Genomic DNA, 23,984 nt, shown 5'->3' on the forward strand with positions numbered 1-23,984 from the left:
GTCCCATAGTTGTAACTGGGATGGAATGTGCGAAACCACTAATTCAAAGTTACGTATATTGGGTACAAGGCTCACCACTGGAGATGCGGGCGCTGCAATCGTTTTAACGATTGGTTGGATTGGTTTGACGATTGACGTGGCTGCCGGCACTTCTTGCCGCCGCAATAAGTACCGACAGCCACGTGCTCCTGGCATGGTGTTTCAGTCGCGAGGCATTGTTTATTGGCCGCAAACCGCCAACATAACATTTGTTCCTTTCGTGGCAGGGTGGAATCAAACTTCGATAAATTTGATGCCGATCTGACTCGATCGCTAAATGTGTCCCGTGCGACAACCATATGATTCGCGTATAAGATAGCAATTTCATAGGGAGGAAGGGGTTACTCCAACCCCTCTCTCCCTGTTGAGCTCTTATTTTCCTCTCGCGTTAAGTCACGTGGCCCCTTTTTAGCGAAGTCCGACAACGACGGCACAAGGTCCGCATGAACACCTTCACTGTAAAAGGCGGGGTTTGACGGAGGGACCCCATCGTTTCCCATCGAGGTGCGACGCCTGCAAACGTCACTGGAGGCGCTACTCATCATTCCAGCGTTGTAAGACGCCTGGTAGCGCCGGATGAGGGAACATACTTAACCACTAATAAAGTGAGCTTCATATGACTAATTAAGAAAAATTCAATAATAACCTTTGTTATCAGGGCCTTAGGGAGAGTTGTATAAATGGTGAATTTTAAGGCAGTAACATTTTAGTGCACCCTCCTTTTCAGTAAATGTTGAAAATCAAACCTAATTTGAGATATTTATCGCCAAAACTCAACGGTATATGGAGGCAATGCAGCAAAGGCGGCCCCGCTATCTTCACAGTCGGAGACGTCCCGTGACGACAGCGCAAGGGTGTTTGAAGCAGAGCATCTCGGCCAGTCGCGGCAGCTACTGACACGACATGCTTTGCCTGGCAAGCATGCCAGGTACTTTGTACTGTGTCCGGAACTGTAGACTGGGTCAGGATTTGCTGCGACAAGCTATGATTCAAACTTCGCCCCACACTTCTTTACCAGGCGTTCTCGTCTGACGCGCAGCGGGATCCGCTCAGTCTCGATATTGCCTGGATTGATCTTTGAAATTCATTTATGGATATCTTGAATTATGTACGAGTCTGAAATTAAGAAGAAGATAGGTGGCCATGAAAATGTGACTGCCTCCAAGTTTGCCATTTAGACAACTGTCCCCAAGGAACTAATAAAGAAGTTATTTAATTAATTGTTGTTAATCAGTCATCTGAGCCTGACGTTATTAGCGCCAAAGTATGTCCACCTCGCTTAGGAACTCATCTGCAAAAAAACGCGGTGGTCCAGTGTGGTCGTTACTTCTTTATTAAAAAATCGGTGTGATCTGAAAGAAGAAAAGAACAAAAAAAAAAGGTCACGTGCACTGTGCACTGAATAGGGCTTTCGTGAAGTTCTATCGCTGCGAGCATAGAAGCTGAGAAAGCAAACAGAAGAACGTCCAACGAATAAACAAGGAGGCGTCGACGGGTGTGACATAGTGTCGCGTCTCCCCATTTTCTTGGACGTCATTTCCACGGTGAGAGTGCGCGGAAGCGTGAAGACAAGGCTGGCCACGGTCAATCGGCCTTTTCGTCTTCTGCCCTTTGCTGAACTCGCGCTCAGGGCTTTCACTTTTCCCCATCTATGACAATCTTCTTGATTGCCGACTTCTTTTACATGTGAAGTCCTCGAAAAGATAGACTGCTGTTATACAAATGTCACCGCTAATACTTTATACAACGTCGAGAAGAGCGAATAGCTTCCTACTTGTGTCACTTTGTTTCGTAGGACCGTTGCGTAAAGCCTTTGTCTACTTTGTCCTTGATGTCTTGAAGCGACATAGGGCCGGCGAGCACTCAACGTCAGTGTTCATTGCTGGCGAGCAAATACGTAACAGGATGGAAGACTGCCCGTTGGGGCCGTAATGGTCGCTGGCTTGCTGCTTGCTGGCTTTCTCCATTCACTTCCTTCTTGTATGAGACGATTAGGATACGCTTTCCGCTTGTTGTTAGCCCCCTTCCGTCTGACGATAAAGGACAACTCAAAACTTTCGACAGGCAACCGTTGCCCGAAGCTTTAAAATGACGCTATTAGTTTGACGTACGCCGTAGCGTCAGAGTCAGGATGTGCAAACGATTGCGTGAAACTGTAAGTTATCGCCAGACGGTTTGATTTCTTAAAGATGCAGAAGCTTGCACATTCTATATGCCATTGTGCATTTAAGATAGAGTAAAAAAGAACAACTTCCTTCACTTTACGAGTTAGTGCACACAACCAATTCTCTTAAGGTTAAGTGATTGTTTACTTTGCAGACAAACGAAGGAAACATGATTTCGTGTGGATTCTCTGATTGTGTTTATGCCGGTGTACTCACGAATGTAACAACCTGCAGCCGTCACTGCACAGCTCGTAATTTCGGACTGCCCACAGAGTTCGAAATGTCATAGAGCAGAAATTTTAGTGAAGCCTAACCTACAATCTCAAACAGTGCTCGCTACATGTAAAGTGGCAATACAATCGGCGAGATGCTATCCTTAATAGAGCGTTAATTTTGTTTTCACGGGACCGTGAAGACTGTTGCCTTGTCTGACGCTTCTTGTGTGTCATATATGGCCCGCATATGTGTAATCACAAAAATTAGTAGGAGTATTGTCGTACGACTGAATTATATTTATTGACCTATTTAAAATAGTAGTAATACTAATGGTAATAATAACTGCTTCATTCCCCCACTACCCTTTAACAGATCAAGCAGTCAAGAGAAAAGAGGGGGCACAAGTTGCGTAGACATTCTTGTAATACAAGCAATTAAGTTCCCTATCCGTTCTTCTGATGAACAAAATGAGAGCAAGGTGAAAGCAGGAACCAACGTTTTGACGAGTGAACTTGTCTTTTTCAAGGAGGCATAGTGTGAGAACAAGGTGAAAGCAGGAGCCAATGGTTCGGCAAGTGGACATGTCTTTTTCAAGGCGAAATAGCTTATGTCGCTTTAAAGAAAAGACAAGTCCACTTGTCGAAACGTTCGCTTTCACCTTGTTCTCATTTTGCTCATCGTCTTGAATTTCCATCTCCCACGTTCCCCGTGTATTTTACCTGGCTATCCGTTCTGTTTCAAAAATGTGCGCACCTACGCCAGTGACGCAGGGCTCACTTTCGTTTTCCAATGTCCGGAACGCTTGCGCGTAAGCAGGGTCCGAGCCAGTGCTGGTACGCGAGCGGTTCGTGCTTCGGCGTGAGACTCCGGGTGGTCAACCGTGCCCTTGGCAGAGCCTCCGCGAAGTGAGGCTCTGTCGCCCCACCGATGGTGAGCCCTGGTGCCTGCTGGGACGCAACTCGCAGCTGGGTCGGGGCCCCTACCGCTGGAGCACGTCGCCATGGTCACAGTGCGTCTTTGCTCCGGACGCCCGTTGCGGAAGCGGACACCAAGTGCGCAGTGAGTTGTTTGCCCTTGCCGAGAAATCAACATGGAAAGATTAAAACGGCCCTAAGCAAGTATCGAATACCGGCGTACGACAGAGATACGCAGGGACAGTTCTCTCGGTTCTTAACTTTCGAGAGCGTTCACTCGTAACTATTTCATTTCGGTAATCAGGTAAGAATTACAAGAGATGTATATACAGACGCATCGTATGGAGAAGTCAGCGGAAGGAAATCTTGCCTAACAAATGACGCACCTCCAATCGCAATTGTTTTTATGTCACATAGTTTGTCAGTTGATTGACCGGATGGCCGTTGTGGCAGTGATAGATAGTGGTGAACGTCATGCCACACGAAAGTGAGAGCGCCTACGGAAGTTATGCATCGAGAATACGGCCTCAGATGGACGGCAGGTAGTTATGGCAATAAACTCTTCATATTTTTTTCCTATTTATTTCCCACTTTGCTACTGCGCATACTTCCCTGAACACTCATCTTCACTGGAGAGTGGTATTTCTCCACAGACCTTCGCGCACAGCTAGCGCGCCTCTATCCCAACTAACTGTGATGCTGCATCTTGTAGTTGGTTTTGCCGCACAGCTAGTCAGAATTCCTAATGCTAGTCGTTAGGAACGGGTGGACGGCAGCCTTCGAAATTTACAAATTATTACGGAAAATATGTTCCCAAAAAGAGGCACGAGAGAAAACGAGCAAGCTGCAGTCTTCGCGCCAACTGTTAGAGCCCGAACCTAGTACTACAGCGATGTCAGAACCACCGAACACGAACAATGGCATCTCTGAGAGCAAGCTTCAGCAGGGATTTTCCTTTCAAATACTTTTTTTCTTTGGCGGTCAAGGGCTGAGTGCCTCAGCATTACACGACACAACGATATTGAAGATGGCAAGTGTCTGTGCAATGGGTTTCGTGCTGCCATCTGGAGAAAAATCTCACGTTAGCAACTCGCTATGCCTAGGCCTTATGGACTTACATTAAGCAAAAGATTTAGAGAAGCTTCTTTCTATAACATCAAGAGAATGCCATCTATTCTTTTGCTATAGCCCACCCAGAAAAAACAGAGTAACATAGAGATTCCTGAATACATTTTTGTCGACCTGGGAAGGAGGATGGTGGGTGGGGCCTATTGTCGTTGGAGACTGCCTTCTGTTCTGCCTCTCAGAGAAGGAAGATGTCAAGAAGAGCGTTTAATTTACTTCTTTCGTCGTTCATTTATTTTGCTGCATTGTACTCGCACCTAGAGGGATTGCTTCAACTTAATATATTCCCTTTCAGCTTCACACCATCCGGCTTGCCCCCTTTTCGTCGTCTATAAATCAGTGTGCCTAGTTTACTCGCGTTACACTTTGCAGCGATAGTGCAGGATGTCATCAGAAGAACGCTTCTTGGTTATTTCCTTTTGTTTTTGACGAGAAATGATTTTTCAACGTAACATTGCTAGTATAGTCAAGACAACATCCGATGATTGGACGTTGCGGCGCGCTTCCTATCTATGCCCTTCTTGGTAGCTTTACTTAGACAGATCTTTTTCATTCTGCAGGAGGTCTTGCAGTTTCTGTGTTTTGTCTTGTTCTATAATATAACACGAAGTTCCACGTATTCTGGTGGCCGTAGCCTGATGTAAACTTCTGTGAGCAGTAAAGACATTTATGACCTTCTAAACGTACACTGTTTTTCACATTTCAGATGTGACGTGCGTGGACTCTAACAGCATTCCCGTGGAACCAGCGTTGTGCATCAACCTGACAAGCGTGGTGGTGAGCTCGCGTGCGGCACTGCTATCAGCACCCGCTGCGCACCGGGTATGCCACGTTCGCTGCCACGACCAGTGTGCCGTGTCAGAGTGGTCGGCGTGGTCACCATGCCCTGAGGTGGACAGTGCTAACGCCTGTGACAAAGATGCTGTCAGCCGCAGAACTCGACAGTTCATTGGTGAGCTTCATTGCCTAAAAAGAACAAAATTGGCGAAGTCGGCAACTGGTCGAAATGTACTATCAACCAATAAATAGGAAAAAGAAACAGCGTGAAAGTCAAATCGGACTGCAGAGCGGTGGGCATAATGATGCGACTGCCAGCATAGCGTCTCCAACGCTGTTCGGTTACTGGATACGAATGCTCCTTTGTAACAAGATGAATCATCTAGTAGGTGTTGTGTGCTCCCTAATCAAGCATAAATCATTACTTTAAAGTAACTATGTTGAAGATAATATATTCCTGTTGTTGCCGCCGCTTAGATTTCATGGTTAGAAAAAAAATTCTGAATCAGACAGGCTCACACGAAAATTTCTTGCTTTCACTGCAGTCCTCTATGACGGGTTTTAGAAACAGCTTTGTTTTCCTCACGACCCGTGTGAATCCGACTTGCAAGCTTGTCAAATTTTTATTCTAGGTTTGTCAAGCCCAAATTGCCTTGTGAGTCTCACTGAAGAACGACCATGTCCATCAAGGCAAAGTGTGAAAGTGATAAACGCACCTTGGAGCGACTGCATCTTCCACGGAGAGGCGTCGTGTGGCACTGGCTATCGTTTGCGATTGACGTCGGCAAGCGCACATGCATGCGGATCTACGGGTATGTGTCTCATGTTTATGCATATCTCCCATAGCGAAACTTTCAGGTTGTTAGTCACCAGGAAGTCACGCCAGATTAGATATGTGGCCCTTTTAGTCCTATCACCTGCGCCCTCTTTACCTGTCCTACGCCTGATATAATCTGCGCAAATCAGCAAAATGAAAATCAAGCATGTCTGTGTAGCACTATCTCTGCCATCACCATCAATTAGACACGCAGATTATTTTCCAGGAAACGATAATTGCGAAAGGGCCTTTACGCGCTGGGGTTAGAAGCTGTTGAATAGACGTCATGAACTTGAGAGATCTCTTTCTCTGTTGATCGCATCGCCTTTGACTAAACTTGGATATGCACTGGAATTTGGAAGGGGGTGGGCAACCTTACGAGAAGTAGTACAATAATGCCTCTCAACTGTTGCTTCTGTACTGCTTCTCTATGCACGAGACAATAATAAATCAATACCAAAGTGAAAGAACTTATGTGGTACTTGGAGGCAGGTAAAAAAAAATAGATATTCCATTTTGTTTTTGTTTTTTATAGCATTCCCTGTAAAAATTACATTGTCCTTATATTACTGAATGTTCCTTTTGAATTTTTGCTGCTTTAACCTGTCTTTGTGTTATTTTTCATGACTTTCAGTATACCTAAACTCACTGGTTAGTATCAGCCATGTATTGAGCCCGCAAATTAGTTTGTGTGTTCTTCGAAAGGGGCTAAGCCGTTCTTTATGAAAAGCTCAACTTCCTCGTTGTCGGTGATCCGTACAGCTGCTGAAACCCGTGCATTCCTTCACGATTCTTTAATACTGTTGACCAGGCTTCGAGAATGTTACCTGCAAAGAGCCCTGTCCCATAGACTGCGTCATGGGCGAGTGGTCCCCGTGGTCGCGGTGCGATGCCGTTTGTGGAGGAGGCACCCGCACCCGAACTCGCAGGGTTGTCCGCTGGCACCAGCACCGAGGAAGACCCTGCCCCGTCGCTGCACCGAACGACATGGTGAGCGCCATTTCTTTGCTGCCTCTTACAAAAACACAGTTTATTTGTTTATTAATTTATGTATTTATTTATTTATTTATTTTCCTACGCTCACGCGACTTTCTGTCACGATGAAGGGAAAGTTACAAGGGCGAACCCCCTGCACATGTGTTACCTCGTCAAGTAGTCCTACACTCTCTTGTGTCCTGTCTGCACGCCTTACCTTTTAACGCGATAGCGTTAAGGAGCTCGTGTCGCAGAAAAGCCGGTGTCGTCGGCGTCGGTGTCGGTGTCGGCGTCGGCGTCCGCGGCGTTGGCCGTGAGCGATAAATCGCGGCAGGCACTTCATAAATAAAAAGCAACTTCCAAGATGGGCTGGGTGGGAATCGAACCAGGGTCTCCGGAGTGTGAGGCGGAGACGTTACCACTGAGCCACGAGTTTTTTTTTTCTTTATTTCCACTGAGCCACGAGTTCGATGCTTCAAAGCGGCACAAAAGCGCCTCTAGTGAACGCGGTGTTGCCATAGAAACGAGCTGTTTCTAAGGCTCAGGCGTGCGTCGCTTGCTCAGGCGCACATTTCGTTGTCGCGCCGAACGCTGCGTTGCTCGACGCTCACCGCGTCCGATGCGGGGCGCGTAGTCGCTGCGCCGTAGCCCATTGTCTTACACCACTGATTACACCCTTTGGCGGGTAGACGGGAACGCTGTCGCGTTCCACTCTTGAAGGTGAAGCTTAAGCGTCCTCCAATTTTTTGCATAATGAATAGTCTTACAGAACTTGACAGTGTTCTCGATTTCTTGGCAAAGATACTGCAATCAGCGTAGCTTCTATGTGCTATGGTTTCACAACTGCCCAATCGCTGAAGAGAAAAGCAAGAAAAAACAATCCAACTTTTACCCTCAGTGATATATTTCGTCTTATTTTGACGTTGTAAAGATGTCCCTGTTTTCTCTTTTCCTGTTCTAGTTGACGCGGATGAGAATGCAGGACATTTCTTAGGGGCCACAGAAAATTGTTCGATGGTACAGCTGTAGCATGGGAAGAGTGGGGTAGGGGACGGGAGACGTCTCGCAGATGGCTTACGCGATGTAATCTTACGTAGATGACTTTGATACACGTGATGAAAATGCGCCCTAGCTTAAATAGATGCAGCTAAGGGGAAAATGTGACTACGCATTCTGAGGCAACTCACCCGGGAAATCTGTCCGTTGGTCTGTCTGTTCGTACGTAACGTGTAAAACAATGCGTTCCACAAAGAAAAATGTAAATAAATTCGAAAGGAAAAATGTTGGCGGTGATGAGTTTCAGACCTACAATCCCACGCTCAGTAGCCGAATGTCTTACCCACTAGGATAAACACCCACGCTTGCTCAAGCTGAATATATCTGAACCATATGAATATGTTCTGCTGGCGGTACAAAACAATTGTCAAAGCAGAACAGTTTCTATAAAGGCTTTGTTAAAAGATTTGCTGATAGAATAAAAGCCATCTCTAGGACCACATGTAGAGTCAACTTCGAGCTCTGGAGACATCAGGAAAATTCAGATTTTGCCAAAATATAATGCCAAACACGCCACATCCCTGATGTGTTTCAGTGGTCGCTTGATGCCCGTTCCGTTGGGGCGTTCCTTCACCGACCTAAATGCCACCAATATCTGAGGGCACTGCGCCACACAACAGACAGATAAGCTGTCAATGAGTTGATAAAGATGATAGGAAGTGATGAACGGCTATGTGGATATCATCACATTTGATAACAGCTCGACTTGGATGGATCAGTTGCTAAAGACCAATAAGAGTTTATAGTGGTCGGGTCAATTCTGTTAAAGTACATAAGGACCGATAAGTGTTGATAAGGCTCGAATCGAGTCCGATAAGGTTGGCAAGAAGTGATAATAGTTGATAAGGACAGATAAGGGTTAATGAGGCTCTCATTGATTGCGATGAGGTTGATAACTACCGATAAGGGTTCATAAGGGTCGGATCGGGTTCGATAATATTGATGAAAACTGATAAGGGTGGACAAGGGTTGATAAGGGCCGGATCGAGTCCGATAACGACAGAAAAGGGTCGATAAGGATTTATACTGGTTCGATGAAGCTTGATAATGACATCGGGATGCATGGAGATGAGCAAGCGGCACAATGCTTGCGGATACTTAAACAACCACAGTGCAGTTAATGCATAATTTTTGTAGCTTTATAGCCAACCTCACTCAGTTTGGAGCCATCTAACAGAAAACTTGAAGTACGTCGAGCAATCGCGTGACATTGTGCACGAATTCGCAAAAAGATACGTAGGATTATCACGTTGTGAAATGAGCGTTTGCAAGGACGTGTTCGCGCGCAGCTGTCGAGACGTCCCAGTCACCACAATCTAAGCATGCTATCGCATACTCATAGTTTTTCTTTTTCACATTTAGCTACCGTAAAGTTACACGTCTGTAATTTTTTGCTTTCTTGTTTGGGGCTATCCAGCTGCATTTCGAGGGTTGATTCTACGTAAGACCCCAGTTCCTGTGCGAGTAAATGTGCGTGTTACAGGAAATTCAGACCGGCACGTGCCTCATGGACTGCGGGCGGAATATCTGGCTTCCATCGGGATGGACCCGGTGCCGACCCTTGAATATGAGCAAGAAGCTCCCGTGTGGGGTTGAAGGATTCAGGACGAGATCTATTCTGTAAGTTTCATTCAGTGCAGGAAAACCTGTAGAAACTGTTTTTCTTACCGCCCTCGCGTATCAGGCGTCATAGTTGTAAAGATCAGTGCGATGAATTACTGGAAATAATGGCCCGCAAGTTCGCAAACTGAATCAAGTCTCACGTAACCAAATGTTACCGTCCACCTAACTGCAGCAGAATTCAACAGATGGACCCATTTCAAGATTTGAGTGGAAACAGCACAAATAACAGGACGCGAGAAAGGGACACACAATAGCGCTGTTGAATGTTTTTTTTTTCCTGACGTTCTGATATTTTGCGTTCTTTTCGCTCAAGACACAACCCAGACAGCCGAGATGCGTAGGCTTCACCATTTCAATAAATTCGGAAACCAAACTTCGCAGTACATGAAAAATTTGTCCTAGTTTGGCGGTCGAATCCTCTACCTTCAAAACATCCGCTCAACTGAAACTAATTCAGCCATTCCAAGCTATCAATTCTTTCAGTTAATTCACCCTCAGTCCGTACCGTCTGTGACACTCCTGGTGCGCTCAAACTATAGCCGCGAATGTCCCAGAAAAACGTCAGTTTTTGGCTCGTTAATCGGTCTAGAAAAATGTTTTCCTCAGCTGCGAACGTTTTTTTTTTCTTGAGACAATCGAAGCTGTTTCCTTTGTTCGACTTCGTGACGTTCAGGTCGGTTGCACTCTTTACTTAGCTGTCATGTGATGTTATGTCAAAGGAAGTAGAAATTTGTTATTCTCAATAAATATTCGTCAGCGACATTTGTTTCTGTACCTGGTAAACTTCTTGTGCCTGTTATGGAAATAGTGTACTTTTGAGTACAATACATACTGTTTTACGCTGTGGTATGCTATAATGTATTTTTATACATTATAATATACATTAATGCATAACGTATAATTTTGTACCCTTGTATTTCAGAACAAGAGAGCACACGCGGCCGCACACTGGTGTCACAAATATTTGTTCGTTATGTTGATCACACTTTTGGTGCTGCTGTCGTGTAGTTGGCCACTGATAAAGCACTAAATATTCCAATAAAAAGTATCTTTACATCTTGCTTGGCATGGCTACCATTGCGGATCTTCTACAAATTGCATTGTTTAGGCAATAGTTGGACATTTCTTTCAGCGTGTTAGTCGAAAGGGAGATCATGAATGCGTTTTAGTCTTGGCACAATCAAACGTAGCTACCGTAATCACAAGGACTGGCACTTATAGTAAATAAGAATTTCGTAATCTTATGAGCTACTCACAATTGCTTAATATTAATTTGGAGCAACGAAATCGCTTTGTTTTCACGCTGCACTTGACTTTTTGTCTGAACTATACTGGCCGGCAGAAATGATATCTTTTTTTCTTGTACTCACCCGAGGTGCATGTCCGTGCTCAACGGTGACCCGTACGAAGAACTGACCGAAGAGGAATGTGATCCACTGCGGAAGCCTCACGACAACGAACCGTGCAAATTGCATTGTCCGGGAGAGTGCGTGGTCTCCGAGTGGTCCGAGTGGTCATCGTGTTTGGTGAGCAACTTTACCAGCTGCAACTGGTTTATTTGTTGGCACTCGACATTTACTACGTAAGCATAAAGCTTATGTGCCACTCGCTCACTGAATGGCACAGTTGTGCGTTTTAATAGCGCCATGCGCGATGCAGCCGACTCATGCTAGCCCTGTTTCCAGGGAGCACAGGTTTAAAATCGCATTGTCGTAAGTGGAAATAGTAATAAAAAAAACTGAACAGAAGTGTAACTATGACATATAAGTGACGGATTGTATTGATACATTAGGTATCCGTAAACTGTGTAATGTCCGTACATATGGGACACATTTTCAAAAAAAAAAAGAACACTCGTCAAAAGGAGAGCACAGATATCAAAGAACTTGACCTTTGGAGACCGGTATGGGCTCCTTGTTCACGATGAAGCGAAAGTACAGAATGCTGCCCTTTAAGTGGTGACAATATTGTGTATGCTTCTTGCATATTCTTTTGGCATATTGTCACGTGTTCGGTTTAGTGCGTGGTCTGTAGATATTATGTAGAGGGATTCTAGTGAAAGGCGGCAAGATAGCGATATATCGGTGGCGACGAGTTGCGCCGATTTCCAGTCTGCAAGGGAAAGCGCTCAGGCTTTGAGGCATTATACATTGTTGTCTCTGGAAATTTTAAACCGCGTCTCAGATAATACCAGAAGAACGTGAACACATAGCTCATATTTTCCAATGCACTGGTCTAACACGTTGCTGACACGGGTCACACCGTCGACTGAAAATCAGCGCATATCGTCTCCACAGAGAAATCACTATCTTCCCGCCTTCTACTAGAATCCCTTTGTAAACAACCTACTGACCACACATCAAACCAGATACGTGGCAATCGGCCACAAGTTTATGCAAGAAGCATGTGCAATCTTACCACTACTCAAAGGATATTCTGTACTTTGTCCACATCGTAAACAAGGCACCCGTACGAGTACCGAAACATCCAGTTTTCTTTTTTTTATTTTCTGCTCTTAACGAGTGTTCGTCTTTTTCTGGCGATATTTGCTCCTCGCGGAACGATATTTCGTCGAAACGTTGATTACATGGTACGCATGCGCTATTCTTCAATCATTATCAATTCCAAAATGGTAATTGTTTTACAGACTGCTTCGTAAGTACGGGACACAAATAAAACAATTTCTTCGAGCCACATGCACAGGGTGTTCCACATAACGTGTGTCCAAATTTCGAAAGATTCGAGTGCCACGTAATTGAACAGAACCAAGATAAGGTTGTTTTCCAACAGCTTGTAGCAAGTGAAGTTGCCTTTTGTATTTCGCCTAATTACATAATTAGTGAAAATTGTTCAAGTAACTTCTCAAATATTATAATCGGAGCAAAATTTTCAATCAGAACACTGTAGGCCATCATAAAAAAATTCTTGATCCATATTTATGTTGCTCAATACTTGCCACATAAAAGTTCTTTTTTTTAATTTTCAAGCCTTTAAGAAAGCCTGCAGAACACAAAACTGTATCCCACGACACGTCGCGCGTACTTTTCGCGTGCTTTTACGGGATTCTTCAAGGCTTGAAAATACATTTATGTAGCACGCATTGAGCAACAGAAAGACGGATCGGTAATTTTTCATGATGGCCTGCAATTTCCTGATTGACAGTTTCATCATAAGGATTGATGATAACGTTATTCCCTCTCGGTTTCCAGGACCCTACGACGGGAGCGAATATCACCGAGCGAAGTCGCACTCGTCGAGTTCTTCGATCACAGAAGCACGGCAGGCACTGCCCGTACCATCTCGTTGAGACGGACGTATGTCTCAAGCACCACTGGGAACTGGGAGCACAGGGTTCTTGTGTCGTCAGCGATGGCTCACCTTGTGGCGGCGGTGTTTCCAAAACGCCTCTTTACTGCGTCAGGGACTCGGACCGTTTGCGTGTGGACTACAGTTATTGTGACTCGGTAAGCGTGTCTTTATTGAGTTTGCAGTTGTGTGCTGTGTGCTTTTCTATTTTCATTCATTTCATAAGCAACAGTTGCAACATGTGTTTGTGCTTAAGTATAACAGAAGAGAAACTTTTACTTTGTTTCGCCGAAAAAGGACGCCTGATGGAAAGAAAGATCTATGAAGTCGAAATTTCTGACTAAAAAATGTGTGACCTCACGACGTTGCACATCAAGAAAAATATGAACTTGTTCGTTTTTGTTACAGCCATACAGGATACAATCGTACAAAGAAAGCAATGAAAATTTACTTGAGTACGAATTAATTAGTATATAGTGATGAATAAATTGGTAATGGGTTTGTTGAATTGTACACAGCTTAAAACTATGTACAGAATATCAAAAATGACTTTGAATTCAATTTCCTGCGCTTAAACCAGAATTTTCAGGTACCAAATTCAACTTAGAAGAAGTGATACGTTGGCCTTTGAGGGGTTCGCCCTATATTGTAAGAGTTGGAGTCGGGCACGTCAAAACGGGAAGCTGGCCCATGCCGTCGTCCGACTGATCTGCGCTAAGGACGTTGTTGAAGGGACGAACGTCTTGTCATTAAAACCGAGGAATACTGGGTTTATTTGCAGTATCTACATGAAGAGTGGAGAACGTTACATCTCATAAGTCTAGCATGACTGAAGTGAAGCACACCGAGGAGATGAAAACGTTTACTTAAACCCCCTCTGTTCTCCCTAGATCCTTAGGCCAGGGAAATCTGCTGCCCATCTTCATCCAGTCGGAGCGTCCAAAGTCGCCAAAGGACGCGCGTTGAGGGCCAGGGCTCACACAATCTTTCCCGCACCTTTGTTCACTGAACACACATAATGAAGGGGAGCTTCGTACACATGGATTGTCACGCTTGACTCAAGCTGGCGCGTCTTGGTTTCTGGGATGACCCAGCAGTTAGCTGGAGCGTCTGTGAAACTACCCTGACGGTTACTGGAGTCCATGAAGAAACGCTGTAGAACACCCTTTTCCTGGAGTTACTTGCTGCCATTTGTCCACGACGGCGACATTGAACCAGCAAGCAACACTCGATCCGCTGAACGTGTCTTGCGATAGCTGACGCCGTAGGTCTGTCCGAGGGGGACGCATTGTTAGCTTGACGAGACGATTCGTCGCAGTGGGGCAGGAGAGGCTAGAAGGTCACTACCCCCGCTAGCCGATCGTAACAATATGCAGTGAAGTTAACCCTACAGCCTTTGCCCCCTCCACAGCCTTTGTGAGGCGAACCCTACAAATGCTTTGGGGTGAACTCTAGAAAGGCCAAAGTACCACTCTTGCTACCCCCACTACGAGGTTTGTCCTTGTAGCGCTTTGCATGCCATATTCTTTATAAGGACAGGCTGCGTAGATAACCACAACAGCAATCCGAATAGATCCAGTTACAGAGCAAGATTAGACAAGAGTGCCGAATCACCTGATAGGACTATCCAAGTCATGAAAAACGTGTTTTCATTATGCACAAGACAGCCCAGTGCCCAATGAGTACAGATCATTGTAATTGAAGAGGTTAATTTGAATGATAACTACCCGCGCACTTAAAACAGCTTCAAGAGGCGGCTGTTGCTAATACATGAGAATTGTACTCCTCTCACAGAATAATGCAGGTCTCATTCAGTGTCAATATTAAACAGTGGCAGCATGCCTTTCTTTTATCATCATCATCACCATCCTGTTTTATGTCCCACTGCGAAGGCCTCTCTCTGCCATCTCCAATTACACCTGTCCTGCGCCAACCGATTCCAACTAGCACCCACGAATTTCCTAATTTCATCGCCCCACCTACTCTACTGCCGTCCTCGACTGCACTTTTCTCTTAGTACCCATTCTGTAACCTTAATGGTCCACCGGTTATCTAACCTAAGCATTACATGGCCTGCCCAGCTCCATCTTTTTCTCTGAATGTTAATTCGAATGCCTTTCTTTGGGTGCTCAAAACTGACTCATAGTTTTGTAAGGCATTTGTAGTAATCATTACAGAATCTGACCTCGGTCATATGCCGAAGTGGTTAATGATATGGCAGACAGCCTTTATATAGAGCTTTTTTCTCATATTTTGCTTTGTGTAATTGTATCTCCTTTCGGGCAATTATGCACATTACTACATTATTTTAGTGGTAGAAAACTTTACTTCATTATGACAAGCATTACTTTAAATAGCACAATAGCTCTGTTATAACGGACGCATACGTATCATCCGCAGAATATACATTGCCGGATGTAATAATTTCTTATATCATGCCCATCGCTGTGGACATCATTGTTTGCTTGAAGAAATCCGAGTTCGAAGTCGATCCTCTAGTTGCTCATCACACAATCTGAGTGAGCATTCTTGGAAAGGAAATTAAAATGGAGCATGTTGTACAATACACAGTGCGTGAAATGAATGTGCTCTGTTTAATTCTGTTTAAGTGCAGGCAATTGGTAAAAGCGGCAAGAAATTCTTACGGCAGACATATTTCGTTATATTTGACACGATAATTTATCCCCTGCTGCGAACGCATTCAGCCACATTTCGTCTTATTTATTTTGTTTCTGCAACATACTGCAATGAATATTACTGTTATTAGACATTATGGAGTGTTGTATATTCAATAAATCTTCTTTATTCTACGCTTTATATTCATTTTTGATATGCGAACCCTGCAGTCGTTTTCTGCAGTCTTAATTTTTTTATATTTTGCAGAAAACTAAGCCATCAACCAAACATTTAGAGACACCTTGTAACGTGTCCTGTCCCATCGACTGCAAGGTCTCGGACTGGTCAGAGTGGGATCAAACGGAATGCGAGTCCTGTGGAACTTTCGGTGAGCATCCATTATTTAAATCGTGTGTGAGTGCAATTAGCGGGAAACAGAAGGACTATTTTTACCAACCTGAAATCTTGCAACCAGGGGTAATCGCTGGCTGGGTGATTAATGCCTCCTATGATGAGTTATGAGAAGTCAGCTGTATCTTTAGTCACCTTAGCAACGTGAATTCTCTATTAGTATTCAATCATGTGTCTATGCTGTGAGCTTTACCTGTGTATGTCTTTCGAAGCTTAAACCTTGTTTAGATATTTGTGCACACACACTGACTGAATAATTTATATAACCTACTTCGCACTCCATACTTTATTTTTGTGCATTGTATCGCAAGATATGACAAATCAGATTAAGAACAATACGTTACATAGAAGGGCTTACACAGCATGTTAAGCAGGCCTGAGACTGGCGTGCCCTATTTCTCACTCTCCTTTTAATAAATGTATTTCAACCATAACTGCGATGAACCTCAAACTTGGAACATTAGTTTAAGGCCTGAACACCAGCTCTTGAGGAATGAATCTATGGATTTGTACCTGTAGGTCACGAAAGTTGGCTACAGGTCCGAGTATTTCAGTTCACCATGACTCTGACAGCTACTTCATTACAACTCAATTCTACAACTGTGCCGATATCCTTTGGTATCTTTTATAACTTCGCATTCTGCCAAACTGTTCTTAAGTTCATTTTTATTATTCGCAATTGCTTCAAGTAAACATTTCAGGAGAATTATAAATCGCAGGTTCGCGTATAATATTCTCATGTATTCCATTGTCTGTGTTGTGATACATAGTTCTCGTTCCAGGAGAGCAGGTCAGACACCGTGAGGTGATTCAAAATGCTACTGACAGTGGAAGACCCTGTGCAAGAAGTCTCACCCAAAGAAGGCCTTGTGCTTTCACTCCCTGTTACTACTGGTCATCAGGTGGATGGTCTCAGTGTGAACTTCATGTAAGTGACGTTCTTTCTGTACCAAATATCCAATTGATACATTTATTAAGTTATCAGTTATGTTCCATTGCCAAGGATTCATGTGCTTTAGAAACAAGTTCAGTGGTTAGGTAAAATTTGTTAAAGCAAGCCACTTTGCCATGACAGTAAGTGGTAATTGAATCCAGTGGAGTTTATTTAGCGATGTTTGCAGCAAAATATGAATAATACAAGTGCAAGAAGTGCAACTGAAACGATACAGAGTCAGTATAATATATTGATTGCTCTCAGTCAGTTCTATTTGTTTTAATCATCCACCGTAAACGACCGGCCAACTTCGATGATAACGTAAGCAGAGCGCTGCTAAGGCCACTGGGGAAGTGTAAAAAAGAATAGCATTGGAATAAAATGTTTACATTTTGTCCGCCCTCCTGTCACTGCATGTGCAACTGCCCACAAGCATGTTATGCCGCTCTCGTATGTATAGTGATTTTTTGCAAAATATACTGGCAGATAACTGTTTTACGAGAATATGCTTGCCGAATTTCTGATGCAACCTAACCATTACAAGTTTTTAAAAATCTCGACTGAATTATGACCAGCGAAAATGCGCAACAGCAAGAAAGAACTCTTGTATAGGAGAAGCCTACCATGCTGTCACGAGAGTTTGCCTCTTGAACAGTTTCCTTCAATTCCGTGTACAGCTGTTCTCTTTCGGCCTCTCCTTCTACACAGGGAGCAGACTGTGGCTTCGGCGTCCGCAAACGCGATGTAACATGTCGTCGATCTGATGGTGTGTTGGTGGACAACAGCTTCTGCCACCTTGCCAACTTCACCTCCTATGCAGGAGGCCTTCTCGGCCTCGACTGGCTCGTCGTTGGAAATGATGTTCAGGTAACAAAACTACAATGCATTTTTCCTTTGCCTGAAGACGGCAGACATTTAAAGGGACAGACAACCACTCGGAACATGAATCGAGATAACCTCACTGATGGAATGATTCCCTATCGTAGTGGCTAAAACGAGCCATGTTTTTCTCGTTAAACGTGGATTTAGATTTTTAATTTGTCACTAAATATCGCGAAAAATTACCTTTAGCGCACCAGGCGGCAAAAAACACGAAGCTGCATAAGAGGTACACCACGTGACCTCCTACTAGTGTACGCGGTTCTTGGTCTTTTTATTAGCATTGAAGTGCAATATACTTTTGATGATCATAAGTTTTGCCTGACTTGCTATGTGCAGATAAGCCTTCGTTTGTAGTGTGCATAAAAGTAGCGCTGCCTTCGCCTTCATTTTCGATGACTTGGCTTGGCTCGTCCATCGACAGAACAACGACGACGGGGACCAGCCAGCCACGACGTAGTCATGTACTTGGGAGAGAAAAAGGGGCACAGATATAAAAGATTGCTGTACAACAATGCGAACTTAATGCACCAGCTATTTATTTTAAAAAGTGGTTGAAAAGGTCAATATGATTAACCATAGTTATACTCAGTCCTTTGAAAGCGAAACGATGGGCGACTTTCACAATGTGCGAGGCGGGCTATCGACAACACTCTCACTTCTCAGCGTTGCTGGAGGAGGGGCGTTTACTTTCTTATGAACTTCTCAGATCGAAAAATTCTGTTTACTAAATATCCTCGTGCTTTTGGAAGTAGCCGCTGCAGATATAAACACTGTCGAGAACGAGCTTTGTGTTGCGCCATAAAAAACTAGGTCCTTAAAAATGGGTTGTCAGTTCCTCTAAGTGTAGTAAAAACGATGCAAAAGGATTAGGTCTGCGCTAGTAACGTTAACGCTATTGAGGGAAATTTTCTTTATTGTGACCGCATTATAGGACTCGTAGTCGGATCCCAGAGTTGATATTTGTTTCTACAATCATGAAGCCAGTAATCGCCAAAGAAGATGTTAAGAGATAGCTTGTTAGACATTCACCCTAATACGAGGGCTTCAACGTCAACCTGAGAGGCTTCACAACTTCAAGTATAATGTGTGCTATGCAATGGAATAGTTTGAAGTGTTGGCGTTATACACTCAATCAGTACACCATAAAATATATTGGAGCATGAAAAACAGACCCTAATACACCGTATGGGAATAGTAGGAGCCTATAGGTTCATAGTTTAGGCCATGCGCAGATTTTCTGCCTTAAAATGGCAGCGTCAGGTTAGAGACGTGTCATGAAAGAGTTATTTCGATTATGCTACTTTACTGTGCGCCGCAGGCACATGTTAAGATCTTGCATCAATTAATTCAATACCGCACAGGTAGCAGCGAGAATAATTTTTGAATCCTTCATTTTTCGTTGCAGACAGAAGAACAGTGCTACGTCCCGTGCCCGCAAGGTTGTTCTTTGTTTCCTTGGTCCGCCTGGTCACCATGCAACAGAAACTGCGATACCGGCGAAATCCGTGAGTGCTTGATTTCCTTGACTTTATAGAACAAGTGCACCAAGTACATGTCGTGGCGCCAACTTCTCGTATGTCTTGCAGTGTACAAGTTTGTCCTTACGGACCGGTGATAAAGGGAAGAAAGAAATATACCATTGCTTATCTGCTTGAGAAATTGATCAACATAGGTGGCGCCGTCTCACAACTTGGCTGCATACACAAACTTATAATTAGTAGGCCACAATAGCTCAGTGGCTCTGGTATTGTGCTGCCGAGCACGACATCGTGGCCGCATTCCAATGGAAGCGGAATGCAAAAACACACGTGTGCGGTGTATTGGTGGCACGTTAATGTACCCCGAGTAGTCAAATTGATCCCGTAGTCCCCCGCTTTAGCGTACCTCACACTCAGACTGTGGACCCCAGATTTTAGGTTAACTTCAACTTATCAATAAGATTCAATTTGTCTGACAAGTCTAAATTTGAGATGTCTAACTTGGTTATTCCAATATAGTTTACTTTGCTTCGTTATATAGCATTTCGATAAAACTTGTAGTAGGCAGTAATAATTTTCGGAACATGAAAAGCACGAGATAAATGCCGAAACTCAATGTGGCGCGGTCAGATCTCACTGGCCAAAGAAGCGGTTTAGCAGCTGACCGGATATATCGAAACACGCAGAACTTACAGTACATGTAGACACGGTTCGAAATTAGTGCGATCCAGAAATAGCATTTTTCAAGAAGACGAACTCATTAGGGAAGTTATCGAAGCGTTCTGGGATTCTGGCCCATTATCTTCAGTAGCGTAAAGCTTATCATTAACTGATTTCAGTTCAAGCAAATAAAGTGCTGGCCATCTGCTTATGTTTACATCAAAGCGCGCTTACTTATTTTTCGCGGCATCAATGGAAAGCCTTCGGGTATTCACTGATTCAACTATTCCAGCAAGCACTCCGTTTGTTAACGACAGTTGAATGTGAAAAGTAGGCAGCACCCAACAGCCAGCCTCTGCGTCTTTTATAGTTTTTTCCTGTAAAGGGTGCACCACTGCGTGGATAGTTATTTTGCGGGGAAAAATCACCTGTTTTCTAAGTCAGACATGTTTGAAATTTTCAGAAAACGAAAACTGGGACAAGTTGGGTTTGCTTCTTCTTGCATCTTGTACAAGACACAACATGTTATACTTCAATGTACGCAGTTCTGTCGACATTAGGCTTTTGATAATAATATTCAAGGTGGCGCTACCTACTCTTACTTGCAAGAAAAAAAAATTAAAAATGTAATAGCACTGCTAATACTTTATCGCAGCACACAATAATTTCTCGCAAGTAATTTCCTCAGAGAAAACAAAGACGCGTCTTTCTAAAATCAACACTTTGTTATTGGTTATCAATGGTTGTCTTGTACAAGAAACAACGTTCTCACCCATAAAGGGGACTACTTTTAGTTGTGTTTCAAAACCGCTAGAGAACGAAGAAGCAATCAGCAGCTTTAAGACATTTTAAAAGCTCATATTTACACTATGATCATTATTTACAGAAAGTGCCGTAGATGACACAGTTGGCATTCGATGCTGTTGAAATATAATGAATAGTCGCATTCTAGTATTTTTTGCACTAGGGGTTATTTATTGCAAATGGAAAAGCAACAAAGAAATGGTAAGGTCGCGGCAATCGTAAATGTCTAACTTTTCGTCGGGCAGCTTATCTGTCCAGCAGCAATTGAGAATAAACAAAATAACAGGACTAACAGACACAAGGGACAGAGGTGTTGCAGTAAAATATGCTGTAGAGCAAAGTATACAACATAAAAGCCTTTGTTCCAAAGCCTGAAACCAATGTCAATTCTACTTGATGAACAGCTTTGTGGTAGCTGCCAATGCATTTGACGCCTCGCTTTATTGCCTCGCCATTCATATGACACAACAGTTATGTTGTCATGTTCTCTTTTCAGTTGGTCAGACATCACGCTCTCGAGCTGTCATGACTCCTTCAAGGACTGGCGAGAGCCGCTACTGCCCATTGGAAATGGTTCAGACTAGGCCTTGCTGGGGTACGTGCCAAGGCGCTCTGTGTTATCAGATCTCGCTGAATGTCACACGTGTCGCTCAATGGCTGTCCTCTTAAGAACATTTCACAGGTTGCAAGTTGTAATTGCGAAATATAATTAAGGGGGGATTAAAAACAGCACAAAAGCGGGTACCGTCAAAAACAAAATACTACAGAAAGCTGATTTTAAGGGTGAAGGTATTTCCGAAAAATTGACGCAACGATTTTCCGTATTCAGACAAAGCAATGTTTTTGGGAAGGTAGCAGTATATCTTAACAGTATACATACACTTCGCGCTTTCCCTTCTGCATATTATAAAATTGGCCGACGATTCACTTTTCTCTGTATTGTGTTTTTATCTTGTTCCTTTTTAGCTTCTCGACATAATCACAGAATGTAATATCATGCGCATATCTCTTTGTTTTTCAATTTCAGTTTCAGTTTATTATTCCTTAAATACAATGAATGGGTTAGAGATAATATAGAGACGAGAGTCCCAAAGTGAAAGACTACAACGGAACCCTCGGTTAATAATAACAATGTAGAGACGTATCAAAGATGAGCAAGCTAGGTAAAATACACAGCATCCAGCATACAATATGCAATTTTCAGGGTGTCCCAGCTAACTTTAGCAATAGTTAAAAAATAAACCGGTGCACTCTAAGACGGCACGACCAACTGCATGTTGCTGACTATTGCGTGTAGTATGTCACACTATTTTTTGTATTCTGCTTAATTCCATAGTCGAGATTAATTAACCAACTTCTAAAACAACGACGTAAGGCAAACAATTCAATTTAGAATGTTGTAGAGCGCTTTGTAAAACGTTCGATAAAACAGTTTATAACTTTTTATGTATTAGGTATTAGTGTTCTTCTGCTTATTGCAGATGCCCACGAAATACAAAAAAAAAAATACTACGTGACGTGCCCTCTTGCGCGTCGGGATTGCAGCGCTCCCAAACGTTTTTTCCACAAACGAACATAATATCTAGCAGGGTGTGCTGCCACTTAAAAGGCGACAGGGCAGTGCCGCAGGCGTTGGCTATGCAATTTACACTACCGATGTGCTTCCCTCGCGGCGGTTCATGATAGTGATCACCAGGTGCAGCGGCAGCACATCCGGCTACATGCTGTGTTCGTTTGTGCGCGGAACTCTTCGGAGCAGTGCAATCATGGCGCGCAAGCAGATATGTCACGTGGTATTTTTTTTTTATTTTGCGGGCATCTGCAGTAAGCGGAAGGACGCTAATGCCTAATAAATAGAAAGTTAAAGACTGTCTAATGGGACGTTTTGCAAAGCACTCTACAACTTTCTAATTGGAATTTCATGCCTAACTTCGTTGCTTCCGCAGTTGCTTAATTAATCTTGAGTAATTATGCAAATACAGAAAATAGTGGGACTTACCCCATGCAATAATCAGCAACACACATTTGGTCGCGTGGTCTCAGAGGGCATCGGCATATTTTGAAATCTGGCTAAAGTTAGCTGGGACACCCTGTCTATTGTTGTGTGTATGGTATGTCGCATACAATATACAGCCTCCAGTAATTCCCACATTTGTGGCATTGCCCAGTATTCCCGTTCCTTGCTGAGTACGCAAGCCTGAATTGTAACATCATATAACTTTTCTACCTAGTAAATGTGCGTTTAATATTCTCTTTCGTGACGACATATTTATCATTTCCTTGTATACAATCTGCAGACGGAGTGTGCCTCACGTACTCGTGGAGAGTAGTAAATGGGACGCTGCAGTGCTCCCGGTCCGATGGCCTCATCGTCGAAGGTGAGGCTTGCGCCCTGAGCGTCATGTTTTCTTATACGATCAACAGCAGTCGTGCAAGAGACGTCCGTGGAAGCAGGGTCTCGACTAAGTATGTTTGTCGAGTCAATGGCTCCAGAAAAACGCTTGTTTGAGTCGGAGTTTTAATTTATTTTGTCACAATTGTTTAGACACTCCGACCATGGTTTAGACACAGAAACATAAACAAATGTGGTGTTAAATGGGGGCTAAAGAAGCTGCGATTTAAAAGCATTGCGACTGGCCCCGCCTTCCAGCAAACACAAGGCAACAAAGTGTCAGGATTTAAAATATCATGGACGTTACAATATAGTCTTAAATACATCGAGAAGCAAAACGATACTGAAAATTCAAGAAGGAATATTCAAGAGAAGTTTGGGAAGGTAGTGATACAAAATTACACAAATTACACGAATACAAATTTCATATTTTTTTCTAGTCTAGGCCGCTACAGAAGAACTTAGTATTAACAGTACAATAAAACGTACACACACACACATACACAAATCAAATGCTTCTGTGAAACAAGGCGCGATCACTCTGTGGTAACATTAGGTTCATGAAGTTTATGTGGAAGTGCAAGCTTTAATATTTGGAAGGTATAGTTTTCCGAACACTATTCATCAAGCCTCCATCTTACTGTGAACCTTTGTCTTGTTATGTTTTATTGTAACTACGACAAAGTCTTATTAGAACGGCACGCAATGTTTGAAGTCTCAACTCTCAAGGCATTACAGTATTTCAGCCAACCACTGGCGTTTTATGCGCGCGTGTGCGTTTTCAAGGTCTCCCT

General features: G+C 43.5%; 1 protein-coding gene across 2 annotated transcripts in view; it reads left to right on the forward strand.

Moving 5' to 3' along the window:
• Positions 1-23,984, forward strand: part of LOC142582597 (thrombospondin type-1 domain-containing protein 7B-like) — a 290,129-nt gene that overhangs the window by 92,532 nt on the left and 173,613 nt on the right. For both annotated transcript variants that reach the window (XM_075692478.1, XM_075692477.1), the window contains exons 13-25: positions 3,237-3,479; positions 5,166-5,411; positions 5,869-6,048; positions 6,865-7,043; positions 9,568-9,704; positions 11,083-11,233; positions 12,917-13,171; positions 15,897-16,017; positions 16,823-16,968; positions 17,683-17,841; positions 19,262-19,361; positions 21,295-21,393; positions 23,096-23,176. In XM_075692478.1, coding sequence (XP_075548593.1) covers positions 3,237-3,479; positions 5,166-5,411; positions 5,869-6,048; positions 6,865-7,043; positions 9,568-9,704; positions 11,083-11,233; positions 12,917-13,171; positions 15,897-16,017; positions 16,823-16,968; positions 17,683-17,841; positions 19,262-19,361; positions 21,295-21,393; positions 23,096-23,176 — 2,097 coding nt within the window. The remainder of the gene's footprint in view (positions 1-3,236; positions 3,480-5,165; positions 5,412-5,868; positions 6,049-6,864; positions 7,044-9,567; positions 9,705-11,082; positions 11,234-12,916; positions 13,172-15,896; positions 16,018-16,822; positions 16,969-17,682; positions 17,842-19,261; positions 19,362-21,294; positions 21,394-23,095; positions 23,177-23,984) is intronic.

This window comes from Dermacentor variabilis, chromosome 5 (assembly GCF_050947875.1).
Source record: "Dermacentor variabilis isolate Ectoservices chromosome 5, ASM5094787v1, whole genome shotgun sequence".
In the NCBI taxonomy this organism is placed as follows: domain Eukaryota; kingdom Metazoa; phylum Arthropoda; class Arachnida; order Ixodida; family Ixodidae; genus Dermacentor; species Dermacentor variabilis.